The sequence below is a fragment of the Saimiri boliviensis genome, chromosome 4 (genome assembly GCF_048565385.1).
Source record: "Saimiri boliviensis isolate mSaiBol1 chromosome 4, mSaiBol1.pri, whole genome shotgun sequence".
In the NCBI taxonomy this organism is placed as follows: Eukaryota; Metazoa; Chordata; class Mammalia; order Primates; family Cebidae; genus Saimiri; species Saimiri boliviensis.
Genome location: NC_133452.1, coordinates 11,882,009 through 11,899,184, shown reverse-complemented (window position 1 = coordinate 11,899,184; position 17,176 = coordinate 11,882,009). Strand labels below are relative to the sequence as shown.

The window sequence follows — 17,176 nt, the reverse complement described above, 5'->3', positions numbered from 1 at the left end:
GATTACCTAAGATAATTAAGTATAAGGCTGAGTATTTTTAACTATCCTTGTAAAACAATATAAAGGCCTTAGAGTACTTTTGGCTCTGGTCATCCTTTTTTGATCAAATTGTCTATGTTTTTCTTTTTTCTACCTCCACCCCCACGCTCTCCATAGACACAGTCTAGTGGTTAAGCACATAAACTAGAAACTGAAACTGGCAGCCTGGTGTGACCCCCAACTCCTCCTGCCTACCAGATGAGTGGTGCTGGGCAAGCATTTAACCTTCCTGTGCCTCAGTCTCCTCACCTATAAAATGTGGACAATAAAAGGATCTTTTTCATAAGGCTAAGGCTTTTAAATGAGAAATACAGTACCTATAAAGCTTTAAGGGCTATACCTAGAAGTTGGTAACTGCTATACATTCATATGAGTCTGCTGTTACTGCTTTATTGTTCTGTTTTGAACACATTATTTAATTTTACCTACATGTTTAACAGTTTGTCTTTTCATTGTTTCTTCTTCTACCTTAGACCTTCCTTCTGAGACATTTTCCTTCTACCTGAAGAATATTCTTTAGATTTATATTGTGAGTTCAATTGGCTTTAAATTTCAGCTTTTGTTCTTTTTAAATGGTCTTCTAATTTCACTCTAATTCTTAAAAGACAATTTTCTGGGAATATAATTCTGTTTTCTCTGAGTGCTTTGAGGATAGTATTTCATTAATTTTGGCGGCTAGTACCGCTGTTGAGATGTCTTTATCTAATTGTCATTCTTTTGTAAGTACCTGTCTTTTCTTTTTGGTTACTTCTTAACTTTTCTCTTTGTGTTTTTATTGTGAGTTTTACTAAAATGTGCCCAGGTGTGGATTTCTTCTTTATTTCTCTTGCTTGGCGTATGTTGTGCTGCTTCTTGTGTCTCTGCTTTTTTTAATCGTTTTTGGCAAATTCTCAGTTTTTATGTCTTCAGATATTTCTTTTCCATTTTCTCTGTTCTGTCCTTTTAGAATTTTAATTAGATTTGTCCTTTTTAATCTGTCATCTCTCTTAATCTCTTATAGTTCTATCTCTCTGTTTCTGTGCTATAAAAAAATTGGTGGGTAATTTCTTGAGCTGTTAGATTAAGTTCATTAATTCCTTTTTTAGCGGATGTCTCAACTGTATGCTGCATTTTATTACAGAAATAAGTTTTTCATTTCTAAAAGATTTGGTTATTTCTGGTCATTTTAGATAGTGTCTTGCTTTCTAATTCCTTTAAACATTTCAAACCTAATTATTTAAAGTTCTGTTTCAGTTTCTAAAGATTTGGGAATCTAAATTTGTTGTTTGTACTAAGAACCCATAGTGACTTGTTTTGTCTGTTTAGTAATTTTTAACTGTAAACAGATTTTTGGTTGAACCTTATCTGGGGGAATCCTTATTTCCTAAATTGGGAATGTTTGCACGCAGGTAAGATTTGTATTTACTCTGACATACAGGGATGCTAGAATCGTGGACAACTTTAGCCTGTGAGTCCTGCTGAATGTATGGGACTCAGGCTCAGCCTCTCTACCTAGAGGTTGGACCAGAGTTTGGATATCTGATAGAATGACCAACTGTCTGGTTGGTCCAGGACTGATGGGTTTCCTGGGATGTGGAAATTTCAGTGCTAACACTGGGACAGTTCCTTGGTAAACTGTGACTGTTGGTTGTCCTAATTCTGATTCCCGTGCTTGTTTTGCATCCGCATGTGTCCCCTCTCAGTTGACCCTAGCTTTCCCTTATGTATGTTTATCTCTTCCTTAGAGATTTCCAATACTTTCCTGTGATTCTGGCATTTAAAAATTTCATTTGTTGTAATTTCCTCAAGATATGGTAGTGGGCAGAAGCCATTTCAGAGCATCGTGAAAGTGTAATATGTAATTTTACTTTTTACTTAATTGAGATCATCTATTCATGTTCTGAAGTCTTCTACTATGTAATTATTAGTGGTTGTATAGTATCCTGTTTTATGTCTTTATAAACGTTTATTCAACCAATATCCCGATTTGAACATACTGATTATTTCATATTTTTCGTTTATAGAAATGCTGTAAGTTGAAATCCTTGTAGCCAAGTCCTTGTACAATGTAAGATTATTTTCTTATGATAAATTTCCAGAAGTGGAATTAATGAATCAAAAGGTTTTGCAGCATTTTAAGTCTTTTTGAATTATATCACCAAATTGCTCTCATTTCTGTGTACCCTGTGTGACATGTGACACAGGCTATTATCATTTCTTTCAGTCTTTGTTGCTTTGATAAATAAAATGACCTCCCCACCCCCTTTTTCTTTTGAGACAAAGTCTCTCTCTGTCATCCAGGCTAGAGTGCAATGGCACGATCTCGGCTCACTGCAACCTCTGCCTCCTGGGTTCAAGTGATTCTCCTGCCTTAGCCTCCCCAGTAGGTGGGATTACCCACCTACCATGCCCAGCTAATTTTTGTATTTTTAATAGAGACAGGGTTTCACCAGGTTGGCCTGGCTGGTCTCAAACTCCTGACCTCCGGTGATCCACCCCACCCGCCTTGGTCTCCTAAAGTGCTGGGATTACAGGTGTGAGCCACCGTGCCCAAAAATGCCCCCCTTTTTAATGAAGGTATCTGATTTTTGATACTGGTGAGCCCCAAAATGGTACCACAGAATTTTAATATCTGAGTATCAGTTGTAGATTCACTCTCAGAATTATCTAGCTCCCACTTCCCTTTAAAACTACTCATCAAGAGGTTTGTCTGCAAGCTGCATTCCCTCCTCTCTGTACGATAATTACATGTTCATATTCTCGGAATTGGCTGTTGAAATCAGCCATGTAAAGTAAATAGGGAGTAGCTTTCCTTGAAAATACACCTCTTTGTGATTTCTGTGAACTTGGCAGTGGATCCCTGGCCCTTGTGGCTTTTGCTCACAGGGCTGAAATGCCCTCAACCTTGGGCTTTCCAAGTGGTTGGTGTTGACTTGGTTTTCACACAGAGAAACTCATTCAGTTAATGTTTATTGTTTCCCACTTCTTTAAACTGAGGCACTGTGCCATACTCAGTACCTTATTGATCACTTAATTAAATGCAGGTGGGAATTGCAGGTGGCATAAAAATTGGAGTAAAACATCGCCTCTGTCTAGGAGTTTATGATTTAGATAGGGATAATTAATTAATTAAAACAAATACCTCTACCACAGACAGAGAGACCCTTTCTATATGAGTCTGCTCATGCGCTCAGTGCTTCTCGGTGCCACATCTAAAGGAGCTGGCATAAGTGAGTAAGACAGAATTCTGTGGACTCCATCTCTGTAAGTTACAACGCAAGTCAATGGGAAAATGATTTGAGACTAACACAGTGTACTAGAAACACATCTTTCAAATAAACCTAGTCACACAGTATTTATTATCTCACTAGCATGTTTTGAGAACTAGAGATGAAAAATGATAATACAGTAAGTACATAAAATCATTGTAAAATCTGTTTACCTTTGCAGTAGTTTCTTCTGGATGTATGTTTCCCTGCATTTGTCAATAGCCATGTAACGAGTAGCTGCTGAGAGTATTTTAGCCTTCAAAGGCAGGCTCTGAGAGCAAATTTGAACCAGCCTCTAGGCAGCCATTGAAACTAATTAGGAAACAAAACTGCTTCATGCTCAGTGGGTATTTGTAGGTTCTTCAAAGTTCTGAAAGGAGTGATTGTAATTAGAAGTAGGTCATCGGGCCAGGCACAGTGGTTCATGCCTGTAATCCCAGCACTTTGGGAGGCTGAGGCTGGCAGATTACCTGAGTTTGAGAACAGCCTGGCCAACATGGTGAAACCCTGTCATTACTAAACATACAAAAATTAGCTGGGCGTGGTGGTGGCTGCCTGTAGTTCAGCTATTCGGGTGGTTGAGGCAGGAGAATTGTGTGAACCTGGGAGGTAGAGGCTGCAGTAAGCTGAGATTGTACTACTGCACTCCAGCCTGGGTGACAGAGCAAGACTCCATCTCAAAAAAAAAAAAGCAAGTTGTCATAGTTACTTTACTTTATTTAAAAAGAAGTGCAGAGTTCAGGACCTGCTGCCATCTGTGAACAGAAGGGCAATGAAGGGAGGCCTGGGTGTGAAGAGGAGAAAGGGACAGAAAGCACAGGATCCCTGTTCCTAGGTGGTAGAGCTGTGAGGACGTCCTGTGTCCACACCCTCCGCAGGTCCCTCAGGCAACAGAGTCAGCCTCTCAGGAGGAGAAACTAGAATGTGTTGGATTCAAATCATAAAACAGGAAATCCTCCTTCTTCTCCTCCTCCCCCACCTCCTCTCCCCGCTCCCTCCCCCTCCCTTCCCCCTCCCCTCCCCCTTCCCTCCTCCCTCCTCTCCCCCTTCCCTTCCTCCCCCTCCCCCCTCCCCCTTCCCCCCTCCTCTTTCCTCCTTCCTCTTTCTCCTTCCTCTTCTTTTTTTGAGACAGCGTCTGGCTTTTGTTGCCCAGGCCTGGAGCACAGTGGTGCAGTCTGAGCTTACTGCAGCCTCCCTCTCCCAAGCACAAGCCATCCTCCCACCTCAGCCTCCTGAGTAGCTGGGACTAAGTCATATGCCACCATGCCCGGCTAATTTTTGTACTTTTTGTAGAGACTGGGTTTCTCATATTGCCCAGGTCCTGGCCTCAAGTGATTTGCTTGCCTTAGCCTCCCAAAGGGCTGGGATTACAGGCACGAGCCACCTCTCCTGGCCTTCCTCTCTTTCTTTTCCTCAACCCCCAAACAAGCCTGTAGTCAAAAGCTGAAACTTTAGGGTGTTTGCATATTTTATTGAACATTTTCTATATTTTTTCTTACTTTGTGTTCATCTGATTTTTTTCCAAATCTACTTTTGTGTTTAACCACTGTCCTATATTTTTATCCTTTAGAAAGAAATAGGACTTTATTCTGAAATGTTATATCCATTCATTACTGTTAATATGCATTTTCTTTGTAGACACCTTAGCTTGAGAACTAAAATAGCATCTTTATGCTTTATTGGGATTTTCTAGATTGGGAGAGTAGTCCTTAAGGATGGATATGATAATTTTAAAAAACTTTCTTACTAAGTTAAGTTTTCTAAAAATCCCAGAGGACTGATGGCTAATGTAGTTCACAGCTTGTTAAACCTGTTTATAAGAGATCTCTCAAGTTAAAAAATTCTCAAATTAAAAAAACTAATTTGCTGTGAGATATACATATAGAAGGATGTGTTAGGCATGTATCTAATAAAGAATAAAGTGAACACCCCGTAACTACCACCCAGGTAAAGATATTAAATGTGTCAAGCACACCAGCAGCACACCTAAGTGTGCCTCTCCCAGCTCACAGTAACTACCCCCCAAGTAACCATTGCACTGTTTTTAGTAATATTTTTCTTTTTAATTTTTAGTCATACTTCCAGTATATTTACTGTTAACTGATAAAATTATTTTGGCTTGTCTTTGAACTTTATGTAATTGATTCATATTGTAGGTATTCTTTCATAAGAGCTTTCCTTCCTCTTCCTTTTCCTTACTTTTTTCTTTTTCCTTTTCTTATTTTCTCCTCTCTTTTCTTTACCTTTAGCTTTTCCTTCCCCTTCCCATTGCTTTTTCTCCTCCCTTTCCCTCATGGCTCACTGCAGCCCCGAGTTCCCAGGCTCAAGCAATCTTCCTACCTCAGCCTTTCAAGTAGCTGGGACTGCAGGTGTGTACCCTCATGTCTGGCTAATGTTTTTATTTTTTGTAAAGATGGGGTCTTTTTCCTTCCCTTTCCCTTTTTTCCACCCCACCCCTCCCCTCCCCTCCTCTCCCCTACCCCCCCATCTCTCCACCTCATCCCCTTTCCCTTCAGCTTCTTCCTTCTCCCTTCTCCATTCCTGCTTCCTTCCCCTTCCCCTTTTCCCTTCCCCTTTCCCGTTCCTCCTTGCCCCTCCCCATTCCTCCTTCCCACCTTCCTCCTTTCCCTTCCCCCTTCCTCCTTTCCCTTCCCCCTTCCTCCTTTCCCTTCCGCATTTCTCCTTCCCCATTCCTCCTTCCCCTTCCCTTTTCTGTTTCCCCCTTTCCCTTTCCTCTTCCCATTCCCCCTCTCCCTTCCCCATTCCCCTTTCCTCTTTCCCCTTCTCCTTTTCCCTTTCTCCTTCCCCTTCCCTTTTCCCCTTCCCCCTTTCTCCTTCTGCTTCCCCTTTCCCCTTTTCCTTCCCTTTCCCTTTTCCCCTTCCCTTCCCCCTTTCCCCTTCTACCTTCCTTTTCCCCTTTTCCCTTCCACCTTCCTTTTTCTCCTTTCTCTTCTCCCTTCCCTTTCCCCTTCTCCCCTTCCCTTTCCTCTTCCTTTTTCCCCTTTCCCCTTCCTTTTTCCCCTTTCCCCCCTCCCTTCCTCTTTCCCCTTTCCCCTTTGTTCTTCCCCTTTCTCTTTCCTTTTTGCCCTTCCCCTTCCCCATTTTCCTTCCCCTTCCCCTTCCCCTTCCCTTTCTTTTCTTGCTTTTTCTTTTCTTCTTCGGGATCTTACTCTGCTACCCAGGATGGCTTAAAGTGGCAAGCCTCAATCTATTAGGCTCCAGCCATCCTCCCACATCAGCCTCCTAGTAGCTGAGACTACAGCTACATGTCATCATGCTCAGCTAATATTTTTACTTTTCATTTTGGAGATAAGGGATCTCTGTGTTGCCCAAGCTAGTCTCAAGCTCCTGGGCTCAAGTGATCCCTCCTGCCTCAGCCTCCCAAAGTGCGGGGATTACAGGTGTGAGCTACCACACCTGGTGATATTTTACAGGTGTAAGCCGCCACACCTGGCCCATAAGATTCTTTTGCTCAATATTGTGTTTATGAAATTCACCCATTTTGTTCTGTGTAGTGTTCATTTACATTGTTATATAGAATTCTGTTCTTTAAATACACCATATTTGACCCCTTGTGTTGTTTTCAGTTTGGAGCTGGCATAAACCCACTGCTGTGAATACTTTGTGAACACCTTGTATCTATCTCTCCTTGAGCACTTACAGGGAATGTGTCTGGTGCACACACTCAGGAGTGGGAATGCTGTTTGCAGGGTATTCACATCTTCAGTAATACTAGTAATACCAGACTATTTTATTTATTTATTTATTTTTGAGATAGAGTTTCGCTCTTGTTGCCCAGGCTGGAGTGCAGTGGCGCCGTTTCGGCTTGCTGCAACTTCTGCCTCCCAGGTTCAAGCAGTTCTTCTGCCTCCCACGTTCAAGTGATTCTCCTGCCTCAGCCTCCTGAGTAGTTGGGATTACAGGTGTACACCATGACACCCAGCTAATTTTGTATATTTAATAGAGACGGGGTTTCTCTATGTTGGTCAGGCTGGTCTCGAACTCCCAAGCTCAGGTGATTCGCCCACCTCGGCCTCCTAAAGTGCTGAAAATACAGGCAGGGGCCACTGTGCCCAGCCAGTACCAAACTATTTTCCAGAGTAGTTGCATTCTTACTGAAGCAGGAAAGGCAAGACACAAACCTCTCGAACACTGAACTGAGGAAAGATGTGGCTTTTTATTCCTCATAGCTCCCTGCTGGGCATGGAAGCTCACGCCTGTGTTGGAGAGGTTTGTGTCTCGCCACTCCTGCTTCATTACAACTTTTAATGATTATGTTTCTGTGAAAATTGTGTAAGTGGAAAATATCTTCCCTAATGTATCTTCAATCTCTAACATTATTTCAAATGATTAAAAAAACAAAACAGGCCGGGCGCGGTGGCTCAAGCCTGTAATCCCAGCACTTTGGGAGGCCGAGGCGGGTGGATCACGAGGTCAAGAGATCGAGACCATCCTGGTCAACATGGTGAAACCCTGTCTCTACTAAAAATACAAAAAATTAGCTGGGCATGGTGGCACGTGCCTGTAATCCCAGCTACTCAGGAGGCTGAGGCAGGAGAATTGCCTGAACCCAGGAGGCGGAGGTTGCGGTGAGCCGAGATCCCGCCATTGCACTCCAGCCTGGGCAACAAGAGCGAAACTCCGTCTCAAAAAAACAAAACAAAACAAAACAAAATGCTTTTTTTTACCTCTAGTACTGATGGTAAATTTTATCTGTGTTGGTAGAAAGTAGGAATCAGATAACACAAAATAAACTGTAGTGAAAATAACTGAAGTTAGCAAAGTAGAATATTTAGTTGGGGACAAGAGAAGGAGAGAACACAGCACAGGGGCCTTATGTATAATATTAATACTATTCATAGCTGTTTAAGATTTAGTGGTCGATTATTCCATGGGTGTCTAACATACCTGCTACACCATCCTGTCCCTAAGTTGAACTTTCCAAGCAAGTTCTGGGGTTCCTCCTTTGAATTAGAACTGGATCGTATGGAACCTAGAGTGGGAAGCGTCTTACGTGTTTCATTACTGGCATCTAGAACCCTAGCAGGTCATTAATTCAATTAGACACTTGTATTCTTTGGTTTAAGATTGTAATATGTTAAAAGTAGGAGTGGATTTTATGCTGATTTACAGGAATGTTCTGCAAATAAGCTGTAATTATTAGAAACAGGTTTGGGCCAGTCTGTGGAGGTCAGCATTGTTTATTCTTTTTTGTGTTTTTTGAGATAGAGTCTTGTTCTGTTGCCAAGCTGGAGCGTAGTGGCATGATCTTGGCTTATTGCAACCTCTGCCTCCTACGTTCAAGCAATTCTCGTGCCTCAGTCCCCTGAGTAACTGGGATTATGGGCGTGTGCAACTGCACCCAGCTAATTTTTGTATTTTTAGTAGAGACAGGGTTGTACCATATTGGCCAGGCTGGTTTCAAACTCCTGACCTCATGATTTGCCCATCTACTTCTCCCAAAGTGCTGAGATTACAGGCATGAGCCACCACGCCTGGCCAGCATTATTTATTCTTAATAAGAACACCCAGGATCGCCCTTGGGCCTGTGTTGCAGTGTTCAGGGTAAAACACATAATGACAAGCTGAGTTGTATTTACTTTCAATCTTTTGTTGAAAGACTTTATATGAATAGTTGCTTTTTAACCAACTTATCTCATTTTTAAAATGAGAGGAAAGGAAAAAAAAGTAAAACTGGTAAATTTAATGGCATGTATATCTCCCCTCAATTTTTAAATTTAAAAATTGAGGGGAGATATACATGCCATTAAATTTACCAGTTTTACTTTTTTTCTCTTGTTTTTGGAGATGGAGTCTCACTCTGTCACCCAGACTGAAATACAGTGGTGTGATTATGGGTCACTGCAGCCTTGAGTTTCTGGGCTCAAGCAGTCTTCTCACCTCGGCCTTGCAAGTAGCTGGGACTACAGGTATGCACCTTCATGTCTGGCTAATTTTTTTTTTTTTTGTAAAGATGGGGTCTTGCTGTATTGTCCAGACTGGTCTCAAACTCCTAGGTTCAAGCCATCCTCCTGCCTCAGCCTCCCAATGTGTTGGGATTATGGGTGGAAGCCACTGTGCCCAGTCCATTTTTACCATTTTTTTAAAGTGTACAATTCAGTGGCATTAAAGTACATTCACTTTTTTTTTTTTTTTTTTTGCTATCATATGCCTCCAGAACTCTTTTCATCCTACAAAACTGAAACTCTGTGCCCATTAAACACTAATGCTTCATTTCCCCTCCCCTCAGCCCCTGGCACCCACCCTTTTACTTACTGTTTCTAGGAATCCTACTACTATCTGTCTGTTCTTGGTCCTTCATATCACTGGAGTCATATAGTATTTCTTTTTGTAACTGGCTTGTTTCATGTAGCATGATGTTCTCATAGAGTTCATCCATTTGGTAGCATGTATCAGAATTACTCTCCTTTTTAAGGCTGAATAATATTTCATTGTGTGTGTGTGTGTGTGTGTGTGTGTGTTTACATGTTCACTGGTGGACATCTGGGTTGTTGCCAGGTGTGGTGTCTTATACCTGCAATTCCAGTCCTTTGGGAGGCTGAGCTGAGAGGATTGCTTGAGCCCAGGAGTTCAAGACCAGCCTGGGTAATATAGTAAGACCCTGTCTGTACCAAAAATTAAAAAAAAAAAAGCTGAGCCTGGTGGCATGTAGCTGTAGTTTCAGCAACTTGGGAGTATACCTTGAGCCTAGGAGTTCAAGGCTGCAGTGAGTTGTGATGATGTTACTGCACACCAGCCTGAGTGACAGATGAAACCCTGTCTTAAAAAAAAAAACAAACACTCATTTATGTTGGTTTCACCTTTTGGCTACTGTGAATCATCCTGCTGTGAACACTGGCATACAAATATCTGTTCAAGTTTCCACTTTCAATTTCATAGTTGCTTTTTAATCTTTTACCAACCCCCCTTACTAGTGTTGATTTGATAATATTCTTATCATTCCTTGGAAACTTAAATCAATTTAGTTACAATTCCCATTTTCTCATCTTTAGAGAAAATAAGGCAGAAAGAAGGAAAGTGAAATGCCTGACACCAACTCATTTTTGTTAATGGTATTGATCAAATTGGCACTAGACTTTCAGTAGTTTGGATGCTATGATTGTTCTTTTTTTGTTGTTAGGTTTTTATATCCATTTTGCATTTTGAGTCATAATAAAGTGGCATTTAGAAAAAAACGGCTATATTTGTCTAACGTATATGGCATTTTATGATTCTAAAGATAATTTTAAAGTTTGGTTAAAAACCTTTTAACAGTATATATAAAATGAAACACTGTGCTTTTACTGTGGAAATTTATCCTATGTACCTTAATATAAACAGTTATTTAAGATTTACATTTGGCTGGGCACAGTAGCTCATGCCTTTAATTCCAGTACTTTGGGAGGGTGAGGTGGGCAGATCACTTGAGCCTGGGAGTTTTCAAGACTAACCTGGACAACACTGGGAAACCCTATCTCTACAAAAATACAAAAAGTTAACAGCCGGGCCTGGTGGTGTGCGCCTGTAGTCCCAGCTACTCAAGAGGCTGAGGTGGAAGGATTGCTGGAGTCTGGTTCAGTGGAGGTTTCAGTCAGCGGAGATTGCACCACTGCACTCCAATCTGTGTGAGAGTGAGAGCCCATAGCAAAATAAAGAAAGAAGAAAAGATAGATAGATTTACATTTTAGGGAGTTAGTATATGTCTGTGATTTTTGAACTTTTTGGTTTCAAGGCCCCTTTATATTCATAAACATTATTGAAATTCCAAAGGAACTTTTTTTTGTGTGATTGTCTATTGCTGTTTACCATATTGGAAATTAAAACTGGCCCGGTGCAGTGGCTGACACCCATAATCTCAGCACTTTGGGAGGCCAAGCAGGGGTGGGTCACTTGAGCCTGGGAGTTCGAGACCACCCTGGCGAACATGGAGAAACCCCGTCTCTACACACAATACGAAAGTTAACTAGATGTGGTGGTGTTCGCCTGTTGTCTCAGCTAAGCAGGAGGCTGAGGTGGGAGGATTTTTTTGAGCCTAGGAAGTTGAGGCTGCAGTGAGCTATGATTGCACCACTGTGTCTCAAAAAAGTAAATCTGATAAAAAATAATCCCTAATTTATTAAAAAATATAAACCCATTAAATGTTAGAAGTTATATATTTTTATGAAAACACCTGCTTTTTCTAAAACTAAAACATTTAATAATAGTGTATTGTTTTATATTTTGGCAGCATTATCTAATGTCTGGCTTACTTTAAGATGACTAGTTTCTCATATTTGCTTCTACATTTAATCTGTTGCAATATGTTGTTTTGTTAAAGTATATGAAGAAAATTCAGTCTCACACACATATATAATTGGAAAAGAAAGGAGTATTTTAATAGTCTTCAGATAATCATGGATATTTTTCTTTGATAACCACACCAAAATTCAACAAGTGGCCGTTTCTCTAAGGCTAGTTGTAATAAGAATTTGAATGAAATATATCAGTGAATGTTTTGTCCTTGGTTACATTAAAATTCATTTGTTTTCCTCACACCTTTTTTTTTTTTTTTTGAGATGGAGTCTCACTGTCACCCAGTCTGGAGTGCAGTGGTGTGATCTTGGCTTACTGCAACCTCTGCCTCCTGGGTTCAGTTGATTCTTCTGCCTCAGCCTCCCAAGTAGCTGGGACTGCAGGCATCTGCCACCAAGCCCAGCTAATTTTCGTGTTTTTAGTACAGATGGGGTTTCACCATGTTGGCCAGGCTGGTCTCGAATCTCAAGTGTTCCCTGCCCGTCTTGGCCTCCCAAAGTCGTGCACCTTGAATGGATCTTTTACTCAAGTATAATTTCTATCATCTTCATTGGTCATTTGGAAAATACTGGTTTAACAAGTATGTGAGTCTTCCAAATATTGATAGACAATGAAATATGAGATAAAAAATAAAAAATTCACATTGATTACCATCACCCCCAGTTACATAGGGAGGTAGCAAGCTCATATTGACAGGTGCTGGTTTATGTACATTTAACTTGAAAGGTCAGTTTTTATTTTTGACAACAAATTCTGTCAGTTGTTTCCTTAAAGTGGGAGCCTTACTTTATTCATGTTCAAGAAAATGTCTGCCAATATCCAAGCTGGAACAACCATAATTTGTCATTCATTCTTTTTAGTAAACTTGGTGTGTTAGCCCATTTGCATTACTGTAAGGAATATCTGAGACTGGATAATTTATAAAGAAAATGGTTTTAATTGACTCATGGCTCTATAAAGCCTGCAGAACCATCAGTCAATTAAAACTGTTTTCTTAATAACTTATTCAGTCTGCCACAGATAATTTGTTTCTTTATAAATAAATGGATATTTATAATTTATTTCTTTATAAATTATCCATCACCTTCTGCCACGTTTGTAAGCTTCTTGAGGCCTCAGCAGAATCTGCTTCTGGTGAGGCCTCAGGAAGCTTACAAACGTGGCAGGAGGTGATGAGGAACTTGTCACATAGCTAGAGGAGGAGCAGCAAAAGAGGCGGGAGGTGCTACCCTCCTTTTTTTTTTTTGAGACGGAATTTTACTCTTTCACCTAGGCTGCAGTGCAGTGGTGCCATCTCAGCTCACAGCAAGCCCTGCCTTCCAGTTTCAAGTGATTCTCTTGCTGCAGCCTCCTGAGTAGCTGGGATTATAGGTGCCTGCTACCACGCCTGGCTAATTTTTGTTTTTAGTAGAGATGGGTTCACCATGTTGGCCAGCCTGGTCTCGAACATCTGATGCTACACTCTTTTAAACAACCAGAAATCGTGAGAGTTCACTCACTATCAGAAGACAGCAAGACATTCATGAGAGGCTGCCCCTATGATTCAAACACCTCTCACCAGGCCCCACCTCTAACATTAGGGGTTACATTTCAACATGAGATTCAGAGGGGCCAAACATTCAAACTGTGTCACGTCGTATTCCATGAAAAGAGCAAGCAGTTCATTTTTCAACTTAAATTGTGTAACACATGCTTTTTCCTGGGATTACCATGGTGCTTCAGTAGTCCACAGAAGTACTTTGTGTACTTACTATTTTGGGGCACAAAGGTATTAAAAGCCATGTACTCAAGGGCTGATATTTAATACAATTAATAATTTTAACTGCTGTATCAAGGAAATTCTTAAGTGAAGCCCATTTTTTTTTTTTTTCAATCTGTGACTACTGGTACAATTGGTACCTCTACCTTGATTAGTGTTAAAGAGCTTGCAGTTTGACCCACTGTTGCCTTTGCACCATGGATATAAATGTGAACACAGAGAAGGCAAATTGTGTCTTAGTATTATGATGAAAATAGGTTCTTTTGTTGGGACTTGATGCTATAGGCAAGTAGTTCTCAAAGCCTGGTTCCCTGACCAGCAGCATTAGCATCTCTTGGGACCTTGTTAGAAATGCAGACACCTGGGCGCTCCCTAGCCCTGCAGTGTCCAGGTCCTTTGGGGATGGGGCTGGGCTGCTTCAGCTAGCTCCAGGGGACTGAGAGGGTCACTGCTACATTTCAGAAAGGTCACTCTGCCTTATGGAAGGAGGGTGGGATAAGTAAGTTAGGGACAGAATGTTCTAGTGTTTGTAGAGGATGTGATGCGGCCTGGACTTTAAGCAGTAGGATGAAGATGGGATGGATTTGCTAGAGATAGATCATCTAGAACTTCATTGCTGATAGTCTACTTAAAAGCTTAGAAAACAGCTGTGCTTTGCTCTGAGACCTGCCAGCCATCAGGGATGGATGAATTTTAAAGGCTCTTACTTTGCTTTGTGTCTTGAGGGAATATCTTTTAGTAATAGTGAAAAAATCAATCCAGATAAGTTGCCTGAGTCATTTCAGTCTCCTTTTTGAGGATGCCTGCTTAAACACTGACCATGGTCTTTGGAGGTTTCACATTCAGGGTTCAGAATTTTAGAAAGGACAGTTCAGTGTGGAAGAATGGCAGTAATGATTTCATTCAGATATGCCCAGCTACTGACACATTTAATACAACAATTCATGGCAGTCAGAGCTCTCATATGTTGTGTGTTGTCTTGAAGTAGGTGAGGTGTGTGTGTATCCTTTTGATTATTGGATTTTACCGTTCAGTGCAGCCAGTAGCTCCATTTGATGTAAGTGTAAAGATGGGTCTCTCATTTCAGTTTCAGCAGTTATTCTTAAAATTTTATTTTTCAGTGTTTTAAAGTTTTTTTTATATCTTTTTTTTTTTTTTTAACAGATTTGTAAGACTCCAGGGCCTTCCAGCCATGAATAATCTGATGGTTCCTGAAATGACTGGGAGAACAGACGCTTCGTATGCCAGTTGAAGAGTGTGTGTCTATGTGCATTTAAAACCTTCTTTCTGTACTTACACATTCACACAGGAAGACAGGCTCATTCTTGTGCACACTTGAGAGTTTTACAACTGATTAAAATTAATTTAAGAATCAGATGGAGCAACCTGATACCACTGGGCTCAGGAGCCTGGGGAGGAAAATACATCACTAATGGCCAATTTTCCATATGGTCTGCACGGGTAAGAAAGTCTGCAAAAAGAAGAAAAAAAATTTTGCACAGATTAAGCCACAAAAATACCTCTCCAGCTTAAAGAAGGAACTAAGTGAGGAGGTGACCGAGGAAGAAGCGTGATTTCAAACGCTGCAGCGGCTCACACAGTGCTTGTTGCACTTTATTTTTCAGTGGGTTTAGTGATTTGGATGGATTAAAATTCTGGACTGAAAAGTAACTCCTACTGTAGTTATGGCTAGAGGAAAGCAAGTTTGAGTGTGATGGGACAAGTTTGAATAATGAACTGATTCCTTTACCTGTTTTAATTAACTGTATTTGAGAAATTTTAATTTATTGTTTTCCCCTTTTTTCCTGCATCTGTAGGATAATATTGTAAAATAGCAATTGAAACCAATACTTATGAAATAAATACCAAGGAAAATCCAAGCAGAGCTTTATTTTCCTTGGACTAGTGGTGTGGTATTTGGAGACAGTCTCTGAATGTGAACAGGAAAGCACCCATCAGCAAAACACCATCACTCTCTAGGGAAACAGTTGGGGGAATCTGACTCTGGCTTCTGCTTTTGTTTTAAGGGATTATCTTCCCTGTCAAGTCCAAGAAGACTTGCATATGAGAAGATGACCTGATGGACTTAATTCTAAGATTAGCCTTTTTCATCAAAATGGAAAAAGATCTTTAGAAACAGAAAAGCGGGGTGCTAACTAGGGGAGCAAGAAGGGAGACTAGCAAAAGAAAGTCTTTAAGTGTGGCTCTGTTTTGTCAGCAAGAGAATCTAAGACTCATCCAAGGCAAACACTGGTACCACTGTAAGGGTGCTGGAACGTTCTGCTTCTTGGGGGAAAGGGCCTTCTTTCAGCCTCTGTGGCACTGAGGGGTGCGCTGGCTGGTGGAGGAGCAGTCCGATGGAACCCTGCATTCCCTGGGGACACAGGGCCAAGCTTTGAGGTAGAAAGTTCCTGGTTCTGAAACAACGGGGAGAGTGTCTGTTTTTCTTCCTAAAATTTGGACTGTTGTCTGCACAAACTCTGGTCTGTTTTGCACGGTTTGTGTGCCTTTTTTTCCCTTTATGCAATCTTTTTCAGCTTTAGCAGCAATTTGTCTAGTTCAGAAAACATGCTAGAGGGTGGCTTCAGAAGGAAGATGATCCTGTGTATTCTGTCCCTGCCTCCGAACTTTGAAGAGAAAAATTTGAGCTAGAGGGATTCTTAAAGCCTTAAGTTACTTGAAATCTATGTATTTGCAACTCTTTGTCTCTGGAATCATATTACACTAAACTGGAATCTCAGGCTGAATGAGAATAACCAAGTGGAGTAAAAAGAAGGAGACAGTTTCTTGATCACCACTTAAATAACGATGCTCTTTCTCCAAAGGATCAGCACGTTCTTCCTCTGAGAACTTGAAAATAAAAATGGACCCTATGTTTTTTTAAGCATTACCTTTTCTTAGAAGACTGCCATCATCTTTTATAGAGGAATTTTTTCACTATGCATTTGGTGGATCTTTATAAATACTGACCTTCTAATTAGATTCAGGTCAGTCTTAAAGGGGGAAAAAAAGCAACACAAGCAAACCACAAAAATGAAATATTTATACCAATGAAAGAAATTGGTTTAAATTTCACAGCATTAGCATTACTTTTTAAGTAAAACAGTTCATTGAAGAAAGTATGTATGCAGCGGTGGAACATGGGCCTGTGCTTTGCAGCGACTCCAACATCCTGTGTTTGTCCTGGAAGGGGCGTGTCCCCAAGAGTGAGAAGGAGAAGCCTGTGTGCAGGAGGCGCTACTACGAGGAGGGCTGGCTGGCTACAGGCAACGGACGAGGAGTGGTTGGGGTGACTTTCACCTCTAGCCACTGTCGCAGGGACAGGAGTACTCCACAGAGGATAAATTTTAACCTCCGGGGCCACAATAGCGAGGTGAGCCATGGTTTTATTTCACGTTTTGGTCACTTGCAGTGGTGTTTTTGAGCCCCTTGTGGACTTAAAACTTCCTTCATTTCAGTTTCATAGACTTGCTGCTAAGTGAGACTTCCCATGCTGTGAGTTCTGTCTCTTATGCTCTGGCAGAAAAGATGCTGAGATGGACACAGTTCAAAGTAGCCCTCCCCACCTCAAGTGGGCCAGTTGTCCCTGGCACCCCTGCTCTCCTCTCCCTGCATGAGAGTTGCCAGTGCCTCTCTCAAAGGGTCCAGGCAATGGGCAGATGCCTAGCAGTAGGGATGCTAGAGCGCTTTCTCACCAGGGTGGGGGCTTAAATGAGATGATCCTAACCAACTTCTCATGCTCCAAGTCTGCATGGCAAAGAGTTACCTCCACCTCTGATGTAAGACTGACAGTGTGAAGAATGAAAACCTTGCACAATTAACATTTACGTTTCTTTGG

The 17,176-nt window shown here is 41.2% G+C and overlaps 1 protein-coding gene and 1 pseudogene across 3 annotated transcripts in view; one reads left to right on the top strand and one right to left on the bottom strand.

Annotated features, from left to right (window-relative positions):
* Positions 1-9,687, bottom strand: part of LOC101048655 (signal recognition particle subunit SRP72 pseudogene) — a 60,384-nt pseudogene extending 50,697 nt beyond the window's left edge.
* TULP4 (TUB like protein 4) overlaps positions 1-17,176 on the top strand; it is a 287,703-nt gene that overhangs the window by 56,174 nt on the left and 214,353 nt on the right. The window contains exon 2 of one of the 3 annotated variants that reach the window (XM_039467723.2): positions 14,503-16,711. In XM_039467723.2, coding sequence (XP_039323657.2) covers positions 16,460-16,711 — 252 coding nt within the window. In that variant the 5' untranslated portion in view covers positions 14,503-16,459. Of the gene's footprint in view, positions 1-14,502; positions 16,712-17,176 lie in introns of those variants that run through there. The other 2 variants (XM_074397192.1, XM_074397191.1) reach the window with 2 other exon arrangements.